At 44.0% G+C, this 19539-nt stretch overlaps 1 protein-coding gene across 2 annotated transcripts in view; it reads right to left on the bottom strand.

Annotated features, from left to right (window-relative positions):
- The window catches only part of pitpnm3 (PITPNM family member 3), an 83172-nt gene that overhangs the window by 30433 nt on the left and 33200 nt on the right, over nt 1-19539 (bottom strand). For both annotated transcript variants that reach the window (XR_008834846.1, XM_056441175.1), the window contains exons 4-5: nt 6109-6179; nt 5731-5951 (exon numbers count right to left, since the gene is read on the bottom strand). Coding sequence is in view for 1 of the 2 variants with exons in the window: in XM_056441175.1 (XP_056297150.1) it covers nt 5731-5951; nt 6109-6179 (292 nt within the window). In the remaining variant the exon portion in view is untranslated. The remainder of the gene's footprint in view (nt 1-5730; nt 5952-6108; nt 6180-19539) is intronic.

The following is a 19539-nucleotide window of genomic DNA, read 5'->3' as shown; positions in this document are numbered from 1 at the left end:
TCAGAAAAGGTTGCTCCACCAAACCTTTCAAATCCCATCTGCATTTAAATGCTAATTAATCCGATTAAAACAAACTCTATCTTCCTTTAAAATGCTGTTGATCAATAAAGTCGCAGCTGTGATTTCGAACATATCGTTTATGATGGAGCAAAACTGCAGCGGTGTATTTGTTGTTTCAAAATAGATGATAATAATAATAACTTTATTTATATAGTACCTTTAAAAACAAAGTTTACAAAGTGCTCAACAGAGAATCACGGCAAAACAAATAGAATGGTAAGATACAAATATAAAATAAAAAACAAAGACAAACTAAATTAGGGGAACCAAAGAACCGCATAAAAGGACGACACTTAAAAGCTGTTCTATAAAAATAGTTTTTATGTGGTTCTGTATAGTCTGGATTTCATAGTCTTTGATTGTAGACTTAAATGATGAGTGTTCAGCTTACATAAAAAGCTTAAATTGTTGTTTTGTTATGAGTCACATAGTTGACTTTAGATATGTTGTCAGGTAATCATTCATCCTAAAGCTTTACAGTTTATTTATTTCCATATAATTACTATGGGAAGTTCCCTTGAAACACTATCAAAGACTCACTCAATAACACCTAAAGGCCGGTTAATATTTACCATATAATTGCACAGTGAGAGACGTACAGAAGTCTTCCTTAGGGTTCCATGGTAATAGGATGATGGAGAGATCCATTAACCTGGAATCGGCATTATCTCACACAGCATAATCTTGAGAAGGACTCTATTATGCTGCACTACCACCCGCTCGTTAAAAAAACGGCAAACTGAAAACTCAGAAGTATGTCAGATTCCTGCCTAATTGCACTCCCAGTTCCTTAACGGCTGGCTGAGCTGTTAAAAGTGTGCACAGTTACAAAGAACAGCGATGGGCCACTGTAGAGTTTTCTTAATTAGGCAAGAAGGCCTAGAAATAGCAGCCGCATGTCCCCCGCCGCCAATGGCCAGAATAATGAGTCCGTACCTCCCTGACCTGAGGTCATTACTAGTGCACGCCCTCCTCCTCCACTCCTCTCCCTGAAAGAAAACGGATCCGGAAAACATGACAATGTATCGTCCGTAAAAGGAACACATTTTATCGTCCCCCTCCTGTTGTTAAGATGAAGTTTTCAACAGTTGAAATGTTTCTTTCTTTTCAAACTGGGACACAGTGTGTTGGCTGGGAGAGAAAATCAATCCACTGTCGCTGTTAATTGGACGTGCTCTGACTGTTTTTGAGTGGGTTGCATTTGTGCGTTGAGTGTGTTTATGGATTATGTGTGTGTTGTCTTGACACACAGCCCCTAACCAGCACTGCCAGATATGTTCATTAGCAGGCAGAGCTAAGAATGAGCGCTCGGAGCCTTCGGGAGCACAGCAGGCTCGACGCTCAACCGGCGACAACCACAACACCGGCTGAGGAACACGTTCGCTCCATGTGGGGACGTCCTGCAGCACAAGAGGAATTGTGAGGCACGGAGTCAAAGTGGTTTGTTTATGTGAAAGTTTGTCTTCGAGGCACTAAGAGCTTTTGCCACCTCAATCCCGCGATGAGATCTTCAGCCAAGCCGTGAGCCGGAATGAGAGTGAATTACCCACACAGCAGCCATTCCTTCGCGAGGGGCTGCCAACTCTGATTATGTTGGCATGCAAATAAATAAGGCTCCGCACGCCCACACCTCCAACACTGTCATTAGAGCGCACACTGTGAACTGGCAAAAGGCACTGTTGAAAAAGTATTGTGGAGAGCTGTTAAGAAATATTCACTCTTTGTATGAAAATTAGGGCGAGGCCAAGATATTGGTGAAGTCTAGTGAAATACATTGCTGGACAGAAATGCCAAACTGGGTTTGAGATGATTTACAATCGTCATAGTATCATGGTAGTTTTGATATACGTGTAACACCGTAAAATGCTGCGCTTGATATCTATCTCGGTAAGGTTCGCATCAATATTGTTATTCATGTTATGTGCCAACTGGTAAATCATGATCTTTATACTACTCAGTCAAAGACACTTTTTCAAGGAATGTACCATTTATAGCTAATTATTATACAGAACAGTCTTGTTACGCACTGCTCTTAGAGACACGGTTGGATTACCAAATGTGCTGGTGAGGCCCAGAGGTAGCAGTTGTTAACTTAGCTTTGTTGCTGGAAGGGTTAACAGAGTGTACCTGTGCTGTAAATCCTGTGTACTGACATACAAGTGAGTTGTATTCCATTAGCTTTGATGTAACTTTTTGTTTGCGTCCACAATCGAGACATATTGCAAAAGCTCAGCTCGACTCCCATGGGCAGTTGTTGTTTTTAATAATTCATCTCTGGATGTGTTGAAAGGTAAGCGGATGTCAAGCTGCCCAGCAGCTACAGAACTCAAAACTCTTTACACTCGTCTTGCTTCCAGTCACTACCTCACTCCGCCTGATGTCAATCACAAAACCAGCCTGAAGCCTCGCCATGACTGCCAAACACATTCTCTCAGTCCCGGTGATGAGTGACACCTCAGACAAAAACATCCTCTGCATATAATTGGAGAGCAGCGAGAACTAAGTGACGATGTCAAAGATAGAAAATGGTCACCACAGGGACATGTGGCATTGAATGTGAAATGAAATCATCAGTTACACTTCAGTAGTTCTCTGCACAGGCAGCAGACCAAAAAAAAGAATAAGCAAACGCACCTCACAGCAAGGAACGACTTGTGACTTTTAACGGAGATACAACTGTTTCATCATAAGGGAGGAATCCTACTGCAACTCCCTCCTTGCTGGTCTACCCGCTAAGGCCATCCGACCTGCAGCTCGTCCAGAATGCTGCAGCTCGACTGGTCTTCAGCCTCCCGAAATTCACCCGCACCACTCCGCTCCTCCGCTCTCTCTACTGGTTACCGGTGGCTGCCCGCATCCGCTTCAAAATATTGGTTCTGGCGTACCGTGCTCTGAACGGATCGGGCCTCGTCTACATCCGGGATATGGCAACAGCCAACCGACTTGTGACTCCTGCACTTCGAGCTAACCACTCGAAATCCAGACTGTTGTCTGTCCTGGCTCCTCAGTGGTGGAACGAGCTCCCCACTGACATCAGGACAGCAGAAAGTCTCTACAGCTTCCGCCGGAAACTGAAAACACATCTTTTCCGACTATATCTGGATTAAAACACAGATTAGCACTTCAATAGCACTTAAATAGCTCTTATTATGGTACTTTTGTAGTTCGACTATGTTGAGGAAATGTTACTTTCTGTATTCTTGTTGTTCTTAGTTTGTACTCTAGGTTGAATGCACTTATTGTAAGTCGCTTTGGATAAAAGCGTCTGCTAAATGACATGTAATGTAATGTAAAAGAATCCTCTCCTGACTGCTGTTCATCACTGAGGTACTACCATACACAATTAACTCCAACTCTAAAATTGGCACCACAAATGTAACCTGAATTCAAAGTAAAAGCTCATTATACAAACAGGTAATCACACACCACTTTGCCGAGGCCTCAGGATCAGTAGAAACTGTGTAATGTCAATCGATTTGTCCTCTTCCAGGATTTTAGGGCCAAATTAACAATTAAAGACAACAGCATTTAAAAAGGTCAAGGACTATTCCACATGGCCACATGCCTGCATGAGCTGGCACATGTCTGCAGCATACTAATTCACATTGCCCTGTCTATTTTGGGTATTTGGTCAATATATATTCCTCGATTGACCTTCACATCCTTAGCCAACCAGGCATAATTTCCTCTATGCTAATTATTGCAGGCGTGTGTTCATATTGATTCCTCAAATACCCCCAGAAACATTCATGCGTAGTCCGTTGATTACTACCGAACAGTAATTAAGGCTGTCTATAAAACTTGTGAGAATGTCGGTTGAATACAAAAACATAACAGAAGTAAGACACTCAAAAATCATAAAGGCAAATTAAGCAAAGCAGTGGTGCCTAAGAACCATGTGAAACATATAAAAAATGCACATGATAGTCCTTTATCACAGCAGACATGTTGAATTATTGTAGGAAAAGAACAGTTGTTACTAATAACATGAACTAAGCCATGATGACATTGTGTGATGCACAGTACCAGGACCCTGAAACATCATCAATTTACTTGTTCAATTGTTTTTACTGCTGAGAATAAAAGGTTTCTGCAGCAAAGACCTCGTTCAGGTGGAGCACTTTAACTGCTCACATTAACCGTTTCATTAATGCTCAGTCACCAGCTGACTAACTTTAAATCACATTCACGCAGGTGGACAGCACGGCCAATTAAACCTGACTCGTCCTCATCATGTTTTCTTTTTTGTTGGTGATTTACTTGGCGTGTCTCTGGCTGAACAGAGGAGCTGCCTGAGAACTGTTCATAATTCATCCGTCTCTCCACTCAACTTAACTCTGAACTCCACGCCGAAAAGCAACTTGTGGAAGAAGCGACTCACAGTGGTGTTGCAGCCGATATTGTCAGCCTTAGTGCCAATGGAATTATCCATTTTTCTCCCCATTTCATTCAAGTGTCAGAAGAAGGCAGCAACAGCTGTTGTCATACACAAGGCGTAAAATGAGTGTCTCTCAAGTCTCTCTCATAGCCCATCCATGTGTTTGTGTTCATCAATGGATGGTTGATAGCTAGCGTAACAGCTTTTTCAGCATCCGCTACTTACTTCCTGGGCATCTTCAGATGCAGCAGCACCACCGCATGTTGCATTTGCAAATATGATAGATTCAGACAGATTTGTGGTCTGGCTGAAGGACAGCGCATATACAGACAGATGAGAGATCAAATGAAATAATCATTATCCATTTTGTATACAGTGCTGTCGCTAGACATGTTGGTGCCCTAAGCATAAATCCTTCATGATGCCCCCCCCCTGAGATTGGAAAGGGCAGCTATGGCGAGCGGCGGCGGCGGCGGCGGGGGGGGGGGGGGGGGGCTGAGCAATTAAATATATCTCTTGTTCTGCCTGTTTTGTGAAATACATGCCTAAAAGGTGCCTAATATTTCTAGATTGAAATAATATCGGCATTATAATTATTATAACTATGAGGATTTTTTTTGGTTGCCTATTTTTTGGTGCCCCCTCAGGACTTGGTGCCCTACGCACAGCGCGTAGTGCGCGTTATGGGAGCGGCGGCACTGTTTATATGCCACTCGGTACCGTGAATGAATTATGGGGTCAACTACCAGTTATTTGACTGAGAATTAATGGTATGCAACAGATGTTTCCCTCTTTTCCCTTGAACATATTTACATGTTTTACTGTTCAAAAAAGTCCGCCTGGCTCTATCTGTATTTTAGCGCATGTCTATTACAGCCCCACTCCAGAAATAAAGCACAGTCTGCTCTGATTGGTCAGCGTTTTCTGGTCCTCCACATCTGCGCTTTTGTCATCTTCAAAGCATCACCGCAGAGGAAGTTTAGGGGCACTTTGACCAGGTGGCTGTATAGTTGTGACATCACAACCGTACATAAACTCTGAATCTGAGCATTTCTCCGTGGATTGAGTGTTTAGATACTTTTTCATGATTTATGTAGCACCTCGACCTGCTTTATGATACAAATAAATGGACATCTCACCTATGTAAATATATACTGTATGAATTTGTCTGCAGTGTGTATGTCGCCACATTTAAACAAAAGCCTTTTAAACTACATCTGGATTTTATCCAGATATGAGACACAAGTGTAAACCGGGCCAATGAGACTCCCTGTTCTGGCAACAGCACTCACTTGGACACCAGGGAGAAGGCCTCGGCACACACAGCCAGACATGGCACCAGCTTGATCTTGATGTGTTCTGCGACAGCCTGGAAATGCGCCCGCGTCACCTTCTCCAGCACCGAGGCCAGCGTGTCCACATCGCCGGCCTTTGAGCTGGCGTCTCCCCCCGCTGTGTCCAAGATGTTTCCTCCATGCACCACCAGCAGCAGCACATGCGTCTTACATTTCCTCTGCAAACAAGGGGGAGGGCAAGTTTGAACAAGAGACTTACAAGAAGGTAAGAAAGGAGGCAGCATTCTGTGAAAGTAGTGAGGCCAATCACTGGTGGCTTTGACATGCTCTTGGCTGCTGCTGGATGACCTGAGAGGATGTTCATAATGATCCTACCTCTGTGTCCTCCAGTTCTTCAATGCTGCTCTGAGGGGCACAGCGTGGACCGCCCAGTTGGTAGAGACCCTCTGTATTGGATGAGTAAAGGGTAGAAGCAGGAAGTGTCAGGAAAGAAGAGGGAAGATAGAAAGAAGAACAGGTCAATGCGGGAGCTACTTCACCCAGATGCAGCGAGCACACATGGATATTAATCTGTGAATATGATCAATATGACTAATGCCTCTTCATCACTCTTCATTCGTACTCCAAACTGGGTCAATGTACCTTTAGGCTCAAATGGCATGAGCATAGAATTCAGAAGTCAATACTGATAGTAAACACAGGGCCGTGGTCAGTCTGCAGCTGTCAAATGCAATTGGATTTGGACCTCTTTGATGGAGAAACAACAATAGACTTATTTTATAATGAAAACATATGAAGGGATGGGGACATTTTTTTCCCAAATGTGAAGACTAGAAGCGTCTCTCCCTCTTTGTGCGGCTCAGCATGTCATGGGAACTTGGCCAAACTCATTACCCTCTCCGGAAGCCGCTGCAGGCCGTGTCATCCTATTCCCGAGCTCTCTCCCGTCTCGCTGACTATTTTCTCTCTCCAGGCTCAAGGCAGGGCTCTGTGTTTATTTATACGCAGCTTCCTCTTCTGGGGCCGCCTGTCATGGGCGGCTCTCACAGATTTGTGCAGAAGTCATCTCCCTTCTACTCCGCTCCCAGCCCACAGCCTGCCTCCCACTGCCTGCTTGTCTCGAACAGCTCAGCACACACAGGGGACTCAGCACACGACATGTTGGTCACAAAGTAAAAGGAAATCTATGGAGGGAGGTTTTTTTCTTCTTCTGAAAACGGGAGGTAGGGAAGAAAAGTTCCCCCGAAAACCTGGTTTATTATTTTAGGGGGAAAACTGTGCGGTGGAATTTAACAGTGTGCAGAGAAACCAATTGGCAACCTAAGATGCTAAGAAATTAAGCCGAATCGGAAGTGCCAAAAACTGCATTTACTTAAATGGCTTGCTGCAAAAGTGAGTCAATCCCCATAGACACCCATGTTAAGAGGACCATCTTACATCATAAATACACATTAACAGCATGGTACAAGAGAAAGATTTAGCAGAAGGTGAATTTGTACATAACTCACGAATTTAAATCATATAACGGCTTAAGTTAGGCATTCTTAACAGGTTGTTTGTAGGGCCAGATTGTTAAAACCAAAGTAAACTTCAACAATTATGAACTAGTCAATGAATCGATTAGAGATAATTATCCGACAACTATTTGATAATGTATTCATTATTTAAGTAAGTTTTTAATGAAATATATTTGATTTCAGCTTCCCCAAGCTGTAAACGTATCATTGTGAACTGAACTATTGGACCAACAAAATAAAAAAATGTTGGTCCTATTTTCTGATCCTTTAACATCCTTTAATCTGAACAAAGCAATTGTTCCAATGTCTCAAAAATGATATATGATATTTAACAGAGGTGGGATGAAGTCATTGTTTGCCAAGTCACATAAATCTCCTGATCTGGCTACGATGACAAAGAATCAAGTCCAAGTCCTAAATGCTACGCGGTAAGTCTGAAACATGTTCTCTTTATTTTCTGCTGCTCTGCCAAACACACCTTTCCCTCCAACTGTGCAATGTGATTGGCTGCTCTCAGATATAGATTACAAGTGTTTCCATGGTCAGGAAAATAACAAGTGAATTCAGTGCACACAAATAATTGTTCATCTTTTGACTCACATTTTATACAGTTACGCATTACAGTAATGTGCTCATCTTTTTCAGTACCGAGTGTTAGGAATTACAATATATATTTCAGTAATTGCATTACAGTTACACAGTTGATAGCATGTGGATTGGAGCAGGAAGCTGTGTGTCTGGAGGTCTCAATCGTGGAATATGCCTACTATGAACTATTCATACACTCTGTCATATTCATTGATTGTGTTTTAACTCTAATCTGTCCTTCTGTACACATGACATCTATTGCACCTGTCCATCATGGAGAGGGATCCTCCTCTGTTGCTCTCCTGAAGGTTTCTTCCATTTTTTCCCCCTAGATTATTTGGGAGTTTTTCCTGAACCGATGTGAAGTTTTGGGGCAGGGATGTCTATGTGTACAGATTGTAAAGCACTCCGAGACAAATTTGTAATTTGTGAAATTGGGCAATACAAATAAAACTGAATTGGTAAACTGGCTGTAAACAAAAGTAACATGGCGCAGAGGCGTAAAGTGTGTGTGTGTGTGTGGGGGGGGCTCTCAAAGTACACGCAACCTTCATTTTAACCTAAACTACACACCTGTAAAGTTTCACACAGCAAATGACTCAAGACAATCGACTAAGTGATACTTCCTGCTCCAGTAGCCGTCTCTCCAGGGCCACATTGTGTCATGATATACGCACAAGGTGAATACAAGACCAGCCTGACTGTCGCAGCTTGTTTTGTTTTATGTGGCCAGAGAGCACTTTAAGTTGGACCAATCTTCATGAAATAGCCGTTTGATCATTTTCACACTGCCAAAATCCCCATAAATGGCGTGGCATGATGCCCATGGCAGAAACCTGAACACAAACTTTTATTTTAGGAAGGTTAGAGCAATGCCTTCAAGCAGAGGGCTCAACCCAGTTTCATCAAAAGTTTCACAGACTACAAATCCAGTGGCTGATAGTTGAGGGAAATATGATTTCTCTGGTTTAGGGGACGGGAAAGATGCAGCTACATACAATGTAGTTTAGATTCAATTCAATTCAGTTTATTTGTATAGCCCAATTTCACAAATTACAAATTTGTCTCAGAGTGCTTTACAATCTGTACACATAGACATCCCTGTCCCAAAACCTCACATCGGATCAGGAAAAACTCCCAAATAACCCTTCAGGGGGAAAAAAAGGGAAGAAACCTTCAGGAGAGCAACAGAGGAGGATCCCTCTCCAGGATGGACTGGTGCAATAGATGTAATGTGTACAGAAGGACAGATTTAGAGTTTAAATACATTCAATGAATGTGACAGAGTGTTTAGATCCAACAACGTTTATTGATCAGGAATCAGTTGTACCTTAATCTTTAAAGACATTCTATTAATAAAGAGCAGTAAAAGGTACACACTTGTTTTATCATAGAATTCACGAGTTAAGTATATTCAAGCACAAACTCAAGCCCAGCCAATATGAAGAGCCTTTGCAGCTCACACAGATTGTTCTCAAAAATGTACTGGCTGCAGATTGTAGGAAACCCAGTCGGAGGAAATAGCCGAGCTTCGCTCACCTCGTCATTTGTGAGAGCGGCGCACATGCTGGGCTGCTCGTGAATCCAACGATAAGTAAGACATTTGCCTGATATTGGAGGAAACAAAAACATCTTTTTGTTTGGCTCTGCTCGGTGGTATCAGCCGGCTTCCGCGGTTACGAGGCCGATTTCTGTTGTCACAATTCTAGCAATCCGTCCGTTTTTCTTTTTTTCTTTCTCTGCGCTTCCCCTTAGAGGTGCTGCCAGTCGAGATGTACTTCATGAAGCTTAGTGGTATCTAGCAGCTCCTTATCGGCACTCATCCTCCACAAACAAATAACCAAAGCGAGAAAACTCCCTGTAGAAAGTTAACAACAATGCCCGAGTTCAGCAGCAACTGTGACCATTTCCAGTGGCTTAAAGCCCATTCAGGCGCACACTCACTGCAGCTACACACAGTGCATCTGTTATCATACTGCAGTCTGAGATATCTCTTCACCGGAGGGAAAATAAGAGAAAATTGCCTCCAAAAAGAGGGTTGTGAAGATGAAAGGGCTCCCAGAGCCGAATGAGAGAGGATGAAATATTGATCTGTTTTTGTATGTCCAACTACAATATTTATTGTAATTTTCCCATACAACGTCTCGTTTGTTCACCGACATGCAAAGTGTTTGTTTTCTGTTTTGTGTCTTGACCCCTTTCATCACTGTCACACATGCATTACCTTCGATTGAGAAGATGGTAAAACGGAAGAGCAGGGGAATGAAAGAGAGGCAAAATATGACATCCATCATCAGGAAGATTGGCTTCCAGACTGCAGACGTATCTTCCCAGGAAGTATGAACATGGCACAATCTACTCAATGTGTCCTGCCTGCTAGAGTGAGAATCACCTCATTAGAGAGATTCAGTAACATGATGAATTCTGATTTTCTGAAAAGACGTGCGCAGAGAAGAGCAGCGTTGGCTTTCAAATTGCACATTATTTTCATAACTCATCAACTCAGCGACGCCCCTCGTCATCCTGGAGAGAGCAGTCAACAGGCTGTTTAAAAAGCAGAACCCCCGCAAAGCAGCGGGCCCGGACTCCGCTCCCCTCCACCCTGAAGCACTGTGCGACCAGCTGTCTCCGGTGTTCACCGACATCTTCAACACCTCCTGGAGACATGCCACGCTCCAGCCTGCTTCAAGGCCTCCACCATCATCCCGTCCCCAAAACCCAAGATCACAGGACTCAATGACTACAGGCCCGTCGCCTGACCTCTGTGGTCATGAAGTCCTTTGAACGCTGGTCCTGTCACACCTCAAGACCATCACCGACCCACTCCTGGACCCCTGCAGTTCGCCACAGAGCCAACAGGTCTGCAGACGATGCAGTCAACATGGCCTTTCACTACATCCTCCAGCATCTGGACTCCCGAGGAACCTACGCCAGGATCCTGTTTGTGGACTTCAGCTCTGCCTTCAATTCCATCATCCCGTCCCTGTTGCAGGACAAGCTCTCCCAGCTGCACGTGCCCGACTCCACCTGCAGGTGGATCACAGACTTCCTGACCGACAGGAAGCAGCACGTGAGGCTGGGGAAACACGTCTCAGGCTCCCGGACCACCAGCACGGGTTCCCCAAGGCTGTGTTCTCCCTCTGCTGTTCTCCTGTACACCAACAGCTGCACCTCCAGTCACCAGTCCGTCAAGCTCCTAAAGTTCATGGATGACACCACCTCATTGACTCATCTCTGGCGGGACGAGACCGCCACAGGTGGGAGACTGACCACCTGGTGACCTGGTGCAGCCAGAACAACCTGGAGCTCAACGCCTGAAGACAGTGGAGATGGTTGTGGATTTCAGGAGGAATGCAGCCCCACCCGCCCTCTCATCCTGTGTGACTCCCCGACGCTGTGGAGTCCTACCGCTTCCTGGGCTCCATCATCTCCCAGGACCTCAAGTGGGAGCTGAACATCGGCTCCATCTCCAAGAAGGCCCAGCAGAGGATGTTCTTCCTGAGGCAGCTGAGGAAATTCAACCTGCCAGGGAAGATGATGGTACAGTTCTACACGGCCATCGTTGAGTCCATCATCTGCTCCTCCATCACCGCCTGGCACCCTGCAGCCACAGCCAAAGACAAGCGCAGGCTGCAGAGCATCATCCGCCGGCCGAGAGGGTTATCGGCTGCAATCTGCCTTCCTCCAGGTCCTGTTCACTTCCAGGTCACTGAAGCGGCCAGAAAGATTGTCGCCGACCCTCCCACCCTGGACACTCCCTGTTCGAGTCCCTCCTCGGGAGGAGGCTGCGTCCATCATGGCCACGACCACCGCCACACCAATAGCTTTTTCCCGACGGCGGTCGGGCTCATCAATGGACCCGGGACTGACTGACTGTCACCCCCAGGACTACCACCTCTTCTTCCACCTTCCTCTCTCCTCCTTCTTCCCGCTCCTTCCTCTTCCTCCTCCTCCCTCTTCCTCCCACTCCTCCTCCCTCCTTGCGTTGATTGTTGTTTGTCATGTCCAAATGTTGCACCTTCCACCAAAAAAAATTCCTCGTTTGTTTGTGAAAACATTCATTCTTTGGCAATAAACCTGTTTCTGATTCTGATTCTGATTCTGATAATCTAAAGCTCAACAATTTCAAGAGGCACGAGAAGACATTTACGGTGACGAACAAAACTAGCTGTGGTCCTGAGAGGGAGAACCCCATGACCTCTTCATCATTCATTCAATTAACATGACGTCATCAAAAAATCTAGGTGGCATGAGGTTTTGTTCTCCACCAAGAACAATATTTAGTCTGTCAGCCGCCTGCTGCTCCAGGAGACTGAACCAGAACAGTGAAGATGCAAACTATAACTAACCAAAACAATTCACCAAAAGAAGTGAATGAAATGATTCATGAAGCAGGTGTTCCCCCGAACAACACACACACACACACACACACACACCAATGATTGATTGATGGGAAAATCTGAAACGCTCCGTGCCAATGAATTGTGTTTTTCCCTCACTGCGCTCATGCGGAAATGAAGAATAACTTAAAGACATTTGGTGGACGGTGAAATCGACATCACTGCGACAGGTTTCGCATTTGTTTGTGATCATTTTGTACCGTTAACACGAGAAATGCATGGAAGGATTTGTGTTTCTTTAAATCTTTTTAAGATATTAAAAAAGTTACTTGGCGAAGATCCCCACGAAAATGTGAAGAGGCATCACTTGATTTAAAAGTGCGTGCCGTGAAGCAGCAACAGGTCAGGGTGCTTGTTTGGAGGTATGTTGCCTCCCCACTGGTTGAACATCTCCCTCTGACCCCTGGCACGGTGCACGCCTGATAACAAGCTCAGCCGTCTGTTCACTGCTGCTGGAATCAGGCTCTGTTGTGTTGCCCTACTGTGAAAAGACCTCAGGAGACGCCACCAGCTCCACTGCATGACACACACACACACACACACACACAGCAACACACACACCGTAGGCGATGCAGCACATACACTCAAAGACACATACGTTCAGACACACGTACACACAGTCTGTTCCCAACCGCTCCCAGCTGCTCCCTGTCTATATGTTGCTGCAACAAATACTCCCACATATATACATGTATACATGTATACATGTATATACATACCTGCAAACTCATGAGGGGTGAAAAAGGTGACAACGGGGTGGGGGTCCTCTGCTCTGACTAAGTCAGTGCCCACAAACCCTTCTAATAAGAATATAATAGATGTATATATATATTAATAGAATAGTGACAACACCTTGAAAGATGATGGTGAACCCGGTAAGATGGCCGCCACACCTTGAAATATTCAGTAATATTTATTTTGCATGGGCCCAGGTGTGAATAGGAGCGAGGCCCATTCAGAGAAATCTCTACGGCCGACTTGTCCCACGTTACACTTTTACAAATCAAGTAACTTCCTGAATTGTGTGCACTTGAACACTTTTTTAATTTCTTTAATTTCTAAATAATTTTAGAAATGAATTCCTTTTGTTCCTTATTTTATCCAATAAGCAATAATATATAATATATAATAAACCTTCCCACCCACCCTGTCTGTGATATCGCATCAGAGGCCCCCACCCCGGGAAGTGGCTGAATGGAGAAGGGTGGGGGGGTTTCTGTGAGATTCACACACTGAATTCCTGCTGGAAATCACTTCTATATACAGACTCTGGTTCGGTGCTCCGTGACGTCACTAGCGACGTCACAGCACAGAACCAGAGTGAGTGTCATGTGACAACGTTTCCATGGTGACGGACAAGGTCACGGAGATCGAAGGCACTGACAAGAAGTGACTTCCACCAGGAAACCTGTTTAAACTTTATATGCATCTACATTACATTACATTACATGTCATTTAGCAGACGCTTTTATCCAAAGCGATTTACAATAAGTGCATTCAACCTAGAGTACAAACTAAGAACAACAAGAATACAGGAAGTAACATTTCCTCAACATCGTCGAACTACAAAAGTACCATAAGTAAGAGCTATTTAAGTGCCACTAAAGTGCTAATCTGTGTTTTAATCCAGATATAGTCGGAAAAGGTGTGTTTTCAGTTTCCGGCGGAAGATGTAGAGACTTTCTGCTGTCCTGATGTCAGTGGGGAGCTCGTTCCACCACTGAGGAGCCAGGACAGCAAACAGTCTGGATGTAGAGTGGTTAGCTCGAGGTGCAGGAGTCACAAGTCGGTTGGCTGTTGCCGAGCGGAGCGAACGTGCCGGAGTGTACGGTGTGACCATATCCCGGATGTAGACGGGGCCCGATCCGTTCAGAGCACGGTACGCCAGGACCAGTGTTTTGAAGCGGATGCGAGCAGCCACCGGTAACCAGTGGAGAGAGCGGAGGAGCGGAGTGGTGTGGGTGAACTTCAGGAGGCTGAAGACCAGTCGAGCTGCTGCATTCTGGATGAGCTGCAGAGGTCGGATGGCCTTAGCAGGTAGACCAGCCAGGAGGGAGTTGCAGTAGTCGAGGCGTGAAATGACCAGAGCCTGTGCCGCCTTCTGAGTAAGAAGAGGCCGTATTCTCCTGATGTTGTGCAGCATGTACCTACAGGAACGCGCTGTCGCAGTGATGTTGGCCGTCAGGGAGAGTTGACTGTCGAGTGTCACCCCGAGGTTCCTGGCAGTCAGGGTAGGGGCCAACACAGAGCTGTTGAAGGTGGTAGTCAGGTCATGGGTGGGGGAGCCCTTCCCTGGAAGGAATAGTAGCTCGGTCTGTTGTGTATGTATATAAGTACTTATGTGTGTGCATACTACTGTTTATATCTGTCACGGGACACAACATGTAACTATCTAATCTTTCATGGAACAATGTAATTCTCAGGCCAGCAGAACATTGTACAATTAACATCTGCTAGCTAAACGGCGCTAGCCTTAATTAACTGTCTTCACTTTAACTTCTACAGTTAATAACTGTCAAAATATAAAAGCGAGTGAACATAACATGAATATATATATGGTGTTTCAGGGCTCTCAAGTTTTGAAGACAGGCAAGAGTGACATTTCCATTTCCATCAGCACCCCCCCCAACCCTATTGTGTAGCCCATTTCTTTTTCTTGATTGGCTGATAAGTGGCTCCTCACAGCAGAACTCCAGGGGAGCGCTTGATTCCTCCACGGTGAGGGCAGCGCGGCCAGCTCATGTTTGCGCGCTGCGGCACATTAAAATATTAAATAGCCGAGTTTTTTTCAGCGTGAGAAATACGATGTTTGGCGGGAGTGCGTGACTTCAGACCGAAATACGTGAGTCTCACGCTCAATGCGTGACACTTGAGAGCCCTGGTGTTTATGTACGTTTCTCACCTGTAAACACCAACAAGAGACTCGCATCAACAGCTGCGTCACTGTCTGTGTTACGCTGGTCTGACTTGTTTGTTTAAGACAATAATTACGGCACCAGTCATGGCAAAACCCGCTACTGCCCCTACTGGCGAACACAAGTATAACAATATTTAAAAATCATTCAAATTAGGAAAAATGGAAAAGCAGCACATCTTCAAATTTAAGAAGCTGGAACCATACTTTTTTTAAAATTATTTAAAGTGAAATTATTATCAAAAATATTTTTCTTTTTTTTCTTTTCTTAAGCAACTAATTGATTAATCTAATAATATTTTTAGCTGAACTTTGGTAGTTTTGCAACAAAATGTATGAAGTAGAAATATTATGAATGATATAATGATAGTAATAAAAAATATGCGTTGTCATTATATATCATATGGTTAAAGTCATTCATAAACCAACTTCCCTTTCTTTGGCCTGAACAACAAGGACTCGTGAGCTCTGCTGAGCCATGACTCTGTTCCTTGAGTCTGTTCTGCCTCTACCTGGCTGTCACTAACATTATAACTTCTATACGATACCTGCCATAAATATCATGATACCAGAATTCGATACAATACCATAAAAACAATATGATACCATAAATACGACACTGGTATATTTATCTATAATAGTAATAAATAAAACATCTGTATGGTTCACTTTTTACCAACTTTTTCAACACTTAACAAATAGCAGTATTATTAGTATTAATACAGCCAGATATTAATGAAACTACATGGTTCCATCATAGCATTGATTATACACTATGAGGCCGTTAGTTTCTGACCAGATGATACAGAGTTCATCAGGATGAGCAGCTGTAGAGTTACATAACTTTACAAATTGTCTGCCTTGGAGACAAAGAACTGAAACATTTCACTTCTGGAATCATCTTTTTCTACTTTTTTTTAAAGCTGAAGACTTTAAGTCTCAAAAGCTCCGCCACTTGACGTCACTCGCTGTGAGCGCTGCGCAGCGCAATGCGTGCAGACAGCTCGACACGGAGCAGCGCGTGCGCTCTGATCGCTCTTTTAATGAAGTATTGATACAAAAAATATGCTAAATCATATTGTGTTTAACGTACGGGTACTTTGTCAGCATCGCTACACCGTGCAGCGTGACAGCAGTAGATGTAGCGGGCTGACATTCAAGCTAACCTAAACCCCCTAAACGCTGTCGACATCTGAACGCTGATTGGCCAAGACGCGACACGTCCCATCAAAGAAGTTTTATTGCGAAGAGCACCACTTCACATTTTCTCCGTGTCTCACTTCAATCTCATAAACGCCGGCCGGCCAGTTGACCCCCCCTACCCCCCCCTACCCCAAAACAAAAACTCTTCGGATCTACACGATTCACGTGGATGACCTATTTCGATTTCAAAACGGTGAATTTCACCGAAAGGTGACAAGTTTGCAGGTATGTATACATGTATACAGTGGGTGGAAGTGGTGTAGCAGGGGCTCATTCAGTGCCGAGAACTGGGGACATGCTGATCTAACGTTAACCAAAAACTTGTTGACAAATATACCCTGGAATGTCATGAATAATTGATAGAAGTGGTAGAAACAGCTTTTGGTTACGCAAGATAGGTTACACTAAATGGACAGAGAAAAAGAGAAGACCATTACAATCGGTATCCTATTTTCTTCAGGCAAATAGATACTCAATGTTTTGGAAATCAGTTTTGGAAAAGAAAAATGGTTCAATAAATCCAGTCAACTCTTTCTATATAGCCGAAAGGTCACATTTATCTTCTAATGTGACACATATTGCACTTCTGTCCATTCTGGGAGAGGGATCGCTCCTCTTTTGCGGAGGTTTCTTTCTGTTTCTTTCTCCATTGAAGGTTTTTTGCGGGGAGTTTTTAGTTTTTCCGATGTGAGGGGACATTACACTCAGTGTGCTCACTGCTCACACGTTACAAAAAGTACTCCTGTATCCATTCAATTATCCATACCGCTTATCCTCATTAGGGTCGCGGGGCGCTGGAGCCGATCCCAGCTGATGTTGGGCGAAGGCAGGGTACAGTGTGTCAGTGTGCTCACTGCTCACACGTTACAAAAAGTACTCCTGTATCTGCTGCTCTTAAATCTAATTTGAATACACCTAATGCTTTTAAGTTCTAATACAGTGCATGGCCTAAGTGCCCACCTAAAATATTATGATTTTAAGTGTAAATCTGTCCAGAAGTTAAAAGAGGCTGAAATTGCCAAAAACCTATTTTAGTTTCTTTTCATGGCCTACGGTCCCACTTAAAATAATATGATACTAATGGTAAATCTGTCGGTCCAACATTAAGACATGAACAGAACAGGCAGAACTGGTAAAATAGTGTTTTATGTGCCACGGTTAAGACAGAGATCCTTTCACTCAAATGATGAAGTATGTAATGCACAAGCACTGCAATTAACTATGAATATGTTCAAGCCATATTCTCTTATATTTAAAACAAAATCCACTGCAGGCCATTTAAGAACAATCAGCCGGCCACAGTAGGCACACGGGCCTCAGTTTGGCCACTTTTGGGTGGTATTGACCCATTTCTATCTGCGATACTGATGGTGCTACATTCCATTTCCAAAACTCACGCTCGATCAATAAACCTAAAAGGTCTAAGAAAGGCGTTAACCACCAGCGGCAGAACACCATGCGGAGCCGAGTATGAGAGGCTTTCAGCACGGGTTTGTTCCTTTTCATTTCACACAGTCGTCATCCCTCTTTCAGTCCCCTTCCCTGTTCCCTCCCCTCCCTGGAGCTCCAGGCAAGGACAGTGTTGTTTGGGTGTGATTATCTGCTCTCAGTGTGGGATCACACAGCATTTCCTATTTCTTACAGGTAAGTAGTTGAGATCGATTATTTATTATTCTATGAGACCAGCGTGCACATATGGACACAAAGGAAGACTTGCAATAACAATATTAGCATCCAGATTTGAAAACAGAGCCAAATAAATAAAGACGCACTGGAGAAAGAGCTTTAACAATAAAGGGCTGTAAAAATTAGATGAAGCAGAGCGATACTCCTGACATTGAGTCCGTTGTTCTCATTATCTAACCTCTCCCTCTTTTTTGTTTGCTGTCTTTTACTCTAATTCTGAAGAGAAAGTCCTTGTCTTTGCACCTGAGAAGCCTCACTAAGTTGTCTTTGTTTTCAAGAAAAAGACAAAAAGGAGGAAAATATGTTTTTAAAGTGAGAGGGTGATTGTGCCTATTGTGATTGTCCTTTTTTTTCACATCTGGCTCACATCTGTATTCTTTATCTGGCTCATCAGCATCATTTTCAGCAGCAGCAACGCTCTATGAATTACGACACGCTACCTGTCCTGCTGTGGGTCAACTTTTATTAGAGGTCACTGATATGTTTGCAGCTTGCCCCACCATGGCCACGATTAAATGAATCAAGGATAGTGACAGCACCGGTCGAGGAGGTGGAGTAGCAGCCATCTTTGAATCGAGCCTATTAATTAATCCTCAACCAAAATTACACTACACCTCATTTGAAAGCCTTGTTCTTAGTCTTTCACATCCAACCTGGAAAACACTACAGCCAATTCTATTTGTGATTCTGTACCGGCCACCAGGTCCATATTCAGAGTTTATATCTGAATTCTCAGAATTTATATCAAGTTTGGTTCTTAAAACCGATAAAGTTATTATTGTTGGAGATTTTAATATCCATGTGGATGTTGATAATGATTGCCTTAGTGCTGCATTCATCTCCTTGTTGGACTCGATTGGCTTCTGTCAGAGAGTACAGAAACCCACTCACAGCTTTGGCCACACGCTTGATCTTGTTCTTACTTATGGCGTTGACATTGAGCATTTGAACGCCTTCCCACAGAATCCTCTTCTGTCAGACCACAACCTCATAACTTTTTAATTTATACTACCGGAGTGTACTCCGTTAGTCAAAAGTTTTACACTAGATGTCTAACTGACAGTGCTGTAGCTAAATTTAAAGAAGCGATTCCTTCTGTATTTGATTCGATACCACGCCTCAATATAACAGAGGACTCCTGGTCTAACTTTAGTCCGTCCCAGATTGATCATCTTGTTGACAGTGCCATAGGCTCTCTGAGAATGACACTGGACTCGATAGCCTCTGAAGAAGAAGACAGTGAGGAAGAGGAGGTTTGCTCCTGGTATAACCCTCAGACCCGCAAACTGAAGCAACGTCACGAAAGCTTGAACGCATATGGCGTCAACTAATCTCGAAGAATCCCGCTTAGTTTGGCGAGATAGTCTTAAAACATATAAGAAGGCCCTCCGTAATGCCAGAGCAGCCTATTACTCATCAATAATAGAAAAATAAAACAACCCCAGGTTTCTCTTCAGCACTGTAGCCAGGCTGACAGAGAGTCACAGCTCTGTGGAGC

The sequence above is a fragment of the Pseudoliparis swirei genome, chromosome 20 (assembly GCF_029220125.1).
Source record: "Pseudoliparis swirei isolate HS2019 ecotype Mariana Trench chromosome 20, NWPU_hadal_v1, whole genome shotgun sequence".
Classification (NCBI taxonomy): Eukaryota; Metazoa; Chordata; class Actinopteri; order Perciformes; family Liparidae; genus Pseudoliparis; species Pseudoliparis swirei.
Note: the sequence above shows the minus strand (reverse complement) of the source record. Positions and strands in the feature narration are given on the sequence as shown.